The 8,132-nt window shown below is 42.5% G+C and overlaps 1 protein-coding gene across 1 annotated transcript in view; it reads left to right on the plus strand.

Moving 5' to 3' along the window:
* LOC108490498 overlaps window positions 1-6,049 on the plus strand; it is a gene marked incomplete at its 3' end in the record, with an annotated part of 13,566 nt that extends 7,517 nt beyond the window's left edge. Inside the window, 4 exon segments of the mRNA XM_017796547.2 lie at window positions 1-1,684; window positions 1,687-1,971; window positions 1,974-2,516; window positions 6,024-6,049. The exon segment at window positions 1-1,684 is cut by the window's left edge and continues 22 nt beyond it. Of these exon segments, the coding sequence (XP_017652036.2) occupies window positions 1-1,684; window positions 1,687-1,971; window positions 1,974-2,516; window positions 6,024-6,049 (2,538 nt within the window).
* Window positions 6,050-8,132: the final 2,083 nt, after the last annotated feature.

Consider the following 8,132-nt stretch of genomic DNA (forward strand, 5'->3'; position numbering starts at 1 on the left):
CAAGGTACGGAGGCTCTCCTACTGAGACTGGGGGAACTTGGATACCGGGCCTCGGCAAAGAAAGCCCAGATCTGCCTACAGCAGGTGAACTATTTAGGCTATAGGTTGGAGGGAGGGCAACGTTGGCTGATGGAGAGCAGGAAACAGGCAGTAGCCTCTATCCCCCCACCAACCTCAGCTGGAGGACTCAGAGAATTCTTGGGAAGTGCAGGATTTTGTAGACTATGGATACCGGGTTTTGCTGAAATAGCAGCTCCTCTATATCCTTTAACAAAGAGTGGGACCCCTTTTGTCTGGACTGAAGAACACCAGAAAGCTTTTGACAAGATAAAAAGAGCGCTGCTGATGGCTCCAGCATTAGGATTGCCAGATCTGACAAAACCTTTCATCCTACATATAGATGAAAATAATGGAATGGCAAAAGGAGTCCTTACTCAGACTCTGGGACCCTGGAAAAGGCCAGTGGCATATCTCTCAAAAAAACTGGACAATGTGGCCACTGGCTGGCCCCCATGTTTGAGAATCATGATGGCAATAGCATCCTTAGTTAAAGACTCAGACAAACTCACTATGGGTCAGCCCCTAACTGTTATAACACCTCATGCAGTGGAGTCCATCATTAGACAACCTCCTGACATGTGGCTGTCAAATGCCAGGGTGACCCATTATCAGGCATTACTATTAAATCCAGAAAAAATCAAGTTTGGAAATCCTGCCACCCTAAACCCCGCCACGCTACTACCAGCCACCGAGAAAGGCACTGAGATTCCTCATGATTGCCAGCAAATACTTGCGGAGACACATGGGACCAGAGAAGACCTCACTGACCAGCCCCTAACAGATGCAGATGCCACTTGGTACACAGATGGGAGCAGCTTTCTATGAAATGGTGAGCGTAAGGTGGGGGCAGCGGTGGTTGATGGGGAAAGAATAATCTGGGCCCAAGCCCTGCCAGCTGGAACATCAGCCCAGCGAGCTGAATTAGAAGCTCTAACTCAGGCCCTAAAATTAGCAAAGGGCAAAAAGGTCAATATTTATACTGACAGCCGCTATGCATTTGCCACTGCCCATATACATGGGGAAATATATCGGAGGCGAGGACTTCTCACCTCGGCTGGTAAGGACATCAAAAACAAAGAAGCAATAGTGGCCCTTCTACAAGCCTTGTACTTGCCAAAACAGGTCAGCATAATTCATTGCCCTGGACATCAACAAGACCAGGGGCCGATTGCTCAAGGCAATCGGATGGCGGATGAAACTGCCCATCAGGCAGCAGAAGGTACATACATTCTTTACACACATGCAGACCTTAAGGCTGAGATGAAGAAACAGGAAAAGAAAGCAGAAGCTTCTTTTACTTACACTGAACAAGATTTAGAACTTGTTCAAAAGCTTAATGCTACTTTGGATCCTGAAACCAAGATGTGGAGACATCAAAATCGTACTATACTGCCCCAGGAAGCAGCACTTGAGCTGATCTCCCAACTTCACCAGTGGACACATTTGGGACACAAGAAACTAAAAACACTATTAGAAAGAGAAGAACAACATTATTACTTCCCAGACCTCAACCAACTAGTTCAAAAGGTAGTGGGAGATTGTGTCTCATGTTCCCTGGTAAATACAACTAGGTCAAAGGTCCCATATGGCAAGAGAGAAAGAGGGACACAACCAGGGACTAACTGGAAGTAGATTTTACTGAAGTGCTTCCAAGAAAATATAGTTATAAATATCTTTTAGTGTTTATAGACACTTTTTCAGGATGGGTTAAAGCTTTCCCCACCAAAAAGGAAACAGCCCAGACTGTGGTAAAGAAGCTAATTAAAGAAATCTTCCCTTGATTTGGACTGCCCAAGGTAATTGGATCTGATAATGGCCCGGCCTTCATCTCCCAGGTAAGTCAGGGAGTGGCCAAAGCATTGGAGATTAATTGGAAATTACATTGTGCTTACAGACCCCAAAGTTCAGGACAGTAGAAAGAATGAACAGAACCATTAAAGAGACCTTAACCAAATTAGCTCTAGAGACTGGCACTAAAGACTGGGTACAACTCCTACCTCTAGCCTTATTTCAGGCTAGAAATACTCCTGCTATACATGGCTTAACCCCCTATGAAATCCTTTTTGGAGGACCGCCTCCTGTCCTCGATGTAACCTTGTCCCCCTTGCCCTCTTCTTTTGATAACCCCAGCTTAAAAACAAGGCTCCAAGCCCTCCAGATCATCCAGAACCAGGTTTGGAGGCCCTTGGCTGCAGTCTACCAGCCTGGTGATCCACAAACACCTCATTCCTATCAAATTGGAGATCAGGTGTATGTGAGGAGACACAACGTAAAAACCCTTGAACCACGGTGGAAAGGACCCTACATGGTTCTCCTGACTACGCCTACGGCCCTCAAGGTGGATGGAATTTCAGCTTGGATTCACGCTTTCCACGTCAAGAGAGCTCCGACTCAGGAGGACACTGGAAAATGGTATCTACACAGGACATCCAACCCTCTAAAAATAAGACTCTCCAGAAATTCCTAATAATTCTATTTGTTTATAGGCTTGTCCCCAGTTATGGAAGTCCCCATCTCCCTGTGCTGACCACCTGGCGAGTAATTAACCAAATGGGTATTGTAGTGTTTGAAACCCACAAGATGGCACCAAAGGGCACATGGTGGCCTATACTGTATCCAGATTTGTGTAAATTAGCCTTAGGAGCACCAGAGCCCTGGGACTTAGAAGGAAACTGGAATACTGAGGTGGTGGGAGGCTGGGACTGGACCCATGGGGAGGATGCGGCCCTCCTGAACACCGGGCCATGTTGCGTACCTTAACCTTTTATGTCTGCCCAGGCTTTCACAGGGCTGTGTCTCTCAATCCTAAGTGTGGAGGGGGGGGCATTTCTTCTGCAAGAACTGGGGGTGCGAAACCACCGGAGATGCTTGGTGGAATCTGACCTCATCATGGGATTACATCACTGTAAAAGCAAATTATTCTCATGGGAACAATCGTTTGCAGGGAAAATTTGATGAATGGAAAACTACTCATAAACAGGCCTGTCAAGGGAAATGGTGCAACCCCCTCCGAATAGAATGCACAACAACAGGTAAAAAGGCCACAGATTGGGAAGGGGGTATTCTTGGGGAATTAGATTATATAAGGAACGAACAGATGATGGCCTCCTTTTTACTATTAAAAGAGATACTTCCTCCTACCCAATAGCTATAGGTCCCAACCCCATCTTACCTATCCAGAAACCCATCCTCAGCTACCCAAATCCCCTGCTAGCTCTGATACCTGAAGCTACCTCACAGCACCTCCCCAACTCACTTCCTAGCACCTCCCCAGCTAACATCCTGTCAGAACAGACCTCTCATTACCCAAGTTTTCAGGTTTCAACCACAGGAAACCGGTTGTTCAATCTAGTTCAGGGGGCATATAAGGCCATTAGACAGACAAACCCCAATTTGACTGAATCTTGTTGGCTGTGTCTAGCAGCAGCACCTCCCTATTATGAAGGTATAGCTACATTAGGAACATTCATTAATACCACCTCAACAGATCAATGCCATAGGGAAACTCCTCATTCCCTAACTCTCACAGAGGTCTCAGGATCTGGACTCTGTCTGGGAAACCCACCTTCAACTCATACCTACCTTTGCAACTCCACTATATCTGTAGCCTCAGGGGAAGGAAATTATTATCTCCTACCCCAACAAGGGACTTGGTGGGCATGTAACTCTGGATTAACCCCATGTGTAGCTAGTATGGTTCTTAATACCTCTCAAGACTATTGTGTTATGGTTAAACTTCTACCCCGAGTATTCTATCACCCTGCAGATTCCTTAGCACAGTTTTTTGAGCAACATCCAGGCAGATATAAAAGAGAGCCTGTGTCTCTAACCCTAGCAATACTTCTAGGAGCAGGAGTGGCAGCGGGGATAGGAACTGGAACCGCAGCCTTACTACAAGGACCTCAATATTATGCAGACTTACAAAAAGCTGTAGATGAAGATATTAGGGCACTAGAACAGTCAATTACCCTCCTAGAAAAATCTCTAACCTCTCTCTCAGAAGTAGTGTTGCAGAACAGGAGAGGGCTAGATCTGCTTTTTCTCAAAGAGGGAGGACTTTGTGTGGCCCTGGGAGAGAATGTTGTTTTTATGCTGATAACTCTGGGGTTGTTAAAGATTCCATGTCTAAGCTCCGCCAGAGATTAGATAAAAGACAAAAAGAACGTGAATCCACACAAGGATGGTTTGAAGGATGGTTTAATAAAAGCCCCTGGTTAACTACCTTAGTGTCCACCCTAATAGGCCCCCTAATAATTCTTCTCCTTTTAACTTTTGGACCACGTATACTTAATAGATTGCTACAATTCATTAGGGATCGATTATCAGTGACTCAGGCTTTGGTCCTTACTCAGCAATACCATGCTCTAAACAGAACAGAAAGCCTGTAGATTTTAAGATTAAAATCTTCTCACAAGAAAAGGGGGGAAATGATGGAATCATAAATCAAAGCCCCCCAGATTAAAGTAAACTGAAACTAAGTTTCCCAGGCTATATTCTGGGAAACTGTACAAGGAAATAAAAGAAAAATAATTCTAACTATAGAAAAGAAAAGATGACCTTTTCATGCTTCCTTGAGCTGGAAAAATACCTGAAAAATCCCCCTCCCATTTTTGCTGTAACCATGTAACCGAGCACTCCTACTGTGACCTAGATGCCAGCTCCTCCGACCTGAATACCAGCCCCTCCTACTGCTTGTGGTTTGTGGTTTCTGTCTATATAACCTAGCTTCTAAACTGAATCTGCACTTCCCCACACAATAAATTCCTCTTGCAATTTGCATCTTCTGGTTTGAGGACTGAGTTATTGGGGTGCGACCTCCTGAGAACGTAGGGTACCCCAGTCTGGGAGTCCTACATTTGGAAGGAAGTTTTATTTTTACAATGCAATTCCTCATTAACATGGTACATTTAATTTTTGAAATTTTTTTAATGTTACACTTAATATGTTCTATTTATTTTTGAAAATTGCGTTATTACATTTCTTTTTCATTTTAAATAAATAATTTATTGAGAATTTCATATATACATATAAGGTATTTTGATCAAACCCATGCCACTCCCTCCCCTCCAATTCCTTCTATATCTCTCCATCACTTTTTTCTGATAATTTTGTGTACTCTTTTTTCTTCTTTCTTTATTTTTTATGGGGCTCTGGTTACTCTAACATTCTCCCCTCTGAAGAGGTAACACTAAAATCTTTTTTTTTTCTTTTGGTCTTTTTGAGACAGGGTCTCCCTGAAGCCCCAGCTGTCCTGGAACTCACTATGTAGACCAGGCTGGCCTTGAACTCACAGAGATCTGCCTGCTTCTGCATCCCAAGTGCTGGGATTAAAGGCATGCCCCACCACGCCTGGCCATAAAATCTTTTAAGGATTAGATAAAAGCTCCCAAATATTTTCAATATTTTTGGCCTTAGGAACTTAGTATGCTGCTAAGAGGCCCAAGGGCATTGTGAGTTTTAGCAAAGAAACTGGCTATATTTTGGGGGGTATTTTTACCCTAACTGCCTAGTCAATTCCTACCTCCTATTCTTGTCACACTATCCTCTGAAGGGGTTGGCCAGATTGCCAATAGGGAATCGGGAAGCAGACTGCTCCGTTTCTTCCTTCCTGAACAGGGACGCAGTGTGAAGCAATTGGGGTACCCCTTCAGCGTGTCTATCTAAAAGACTCCCAAATTTCATAACTCTTGTCTCTAAGGGGAAAAGAAAGTCCTTGAATCATGAATAGGAGATGTGAAGGAGAAGTAAAGGCAAGAGTAATTAGCATTAAAAGTTCTAGACAGGGAACTTGTCAGAACAGGGCAAATTTCAAATGTTCATATGAGAGTCCATTGGAATTTCTTGACAAGGGCTTCCAAAAGCATTTCTCTTTTGGGTTCCTCCTCATTTTTCTTTTGTCTTCCAAGGCTGGACTCTAGAGTGATGGATTCTGGATTTGCTTTCAGGTATTTTGACAGCTGTTGGAGTGGTTAGAATCAGTGTCAGTTCCCTCTCACAGGCTTCTAGATAGGGGGAGAAATAAATTTATCCATCATTTTAGAACAATAGCTGGTTTTCTCCCTTAGCTACAGGTGGGCACTACAGTATTGGAGTCCAAGATTTGAAGTCTTACATCTGAGTAGTACTTTCTGGTTAGGAACAAAATTATCAATGAGAAATAATTGCATAAATAACTTTTTATATAGACTTAAGCCTAATGTCTGGGAAGCGTAATCCCTTGAGCTCTTAAAGAAATATACTGAAGACTTTATTCTTTGGTTATACTTTCCTTTTGGGTGTTTAAGACCATACATTTGGCCCAAATAAATCAATTTATTTTTCCACTTAAGGGCATTTGAAGATCTGGTCCTCAAGAGTCACATGAGTTTGGGAGGAGCTCTTGGCTCCTTTCTTTTACCAGTTCCATCTATGTGAAGATAATTCAAAGTTCCTGCTTGACCATGTCTGGCTTCACTTGGAAGCATGAATGAGATGTTTCCTCTGAGTTGAACCTCCTCTTTGTAGACTGGATACTGGTTCAAGTTCATTTCAAGGGTCTCCATGTCCTCACTGAACAAGAGGACAGGTGACTCACCACAGTAACAGGACATTTTGAGAGATATTCTATAGTCACCTGGAACTTAGTTTACCTTGGAGGGCAAGGGGCAAAAACTGTCCTTTAAATCCCTCTGACCACATTAGTATAAGCCTCAAACTGTGGCTGTTGACATCCAATAAGGTTAGTTCCACCACTCTGGTACTTTTAATTATCATGTGCTATGTAGATAAGGCTTGGGTAAAAAACCAAATATTCTCAGATAAACCTTGACTAGATATATATTTTGTTCCTTAAGCCAGTTGACTAAACTATGACCTTAGAAATTTTAAAGATTATGTGTAGCTTGTTTTGTCTCATCCTTTATATATCATAACAAACCTACAGAGACTTTCATCACTTGCTTAGGCTTTCTCATTTTTTTCCCATTTTGGATAATAGCTCCATTCCCATATCCTTTTAACATCTTTTACATTCTCTTTTTCTTTTTTTTAAATAATCACGAGACATAATAGCATTAACAAATAAATTTTCCATCTGTTGTGAGACTTCTTTTCCTGGGGATGCCAAGTAATGTGTATTCCCTTTTAAGGTTCTAGTGTCAAGCCAATGTTCAATTAAACTTTTACTGGGGAACCAATGAATTTATTGAGATTAGTTATTGGGATGACTGAGGGGTTGCTGAGGTATATATATGACTTGAGGGTATGCACACTGGAAAGCCTTTACCCATCATGGGTCATACCTTCCTTCCTAGCCTTCCACAGATTGTATACTTTAGCCCTCCCCAAATCCAGGATACCATGTGTGATTAGGGCCAAATTACATACAGTTGGCTGGGAAGAGTGGCTGGATAATCCGGTGAAGGTCCAATGACCCTGCTTGGTTTTCCTTTAATGAATGAGCACAACTGCCAAAAAGCCCAATGTGATGATGTTTAGCCTTCAGGCTCAGCTGAAGTCGTGATGATGGTAGATATTTCATGCAGAAGGGATTACTGCATAGCATCATTTTCTCAAAAGGACCAGGAATTTGAAAGGATTTGGTGCTAGGACCCACATATGAGGGAGAACATATGTCGTATTTTTCTGAGTCTGTGTTACTTCACTTAGTATAACAGTTTCTAGATCCATCTATTTACCTGCAAATTTCATTATGTCATCTTTCTTTACTACTGAATAGAACATTATGTAAATATACCACATTTTTGTTAAACACTCATCAGATGAGGGGCACTTAGGTTGCTTCCAACTCTTAGCTATTGTGAAAAGAGCAGTAACAAACATGGTTGTACAAATGTCTTTACAGTAGGATGAGTCCTTTGGGTATATGACAAGGAGTGGTATAAACGGGTCACATGGTAGGTTCATTTTTAATTTTTTAAGACTACTCTACACTGTTTTCCATAGAGATTGCATGAGTTTGTAATCCCACCAGCAGTGAATGAGCATTCCTCTTTCTCTACATCCTTGCCAGCATTTGGTATCATTTGTTCTCTTGATCCTAGCCAGTCTGATTTGGGTAAGTTGATATCTCA

This window comes from Nannospalax galili, unplaced genomic scaffold, assembly GCF_000622305.1.
Source record: "Nannospalax galili isolate Female #2095 unplaced genomic scaffold, S.galili_v1.0 scaffold271, whole genome shotgun sequence".
Classification (NCBI taxonomy): Eukaryota; Metazoa; Chordata; class Mammalia; order Rodentia; family Spalacidae; genus Nannospalax; species Nannospalax galili.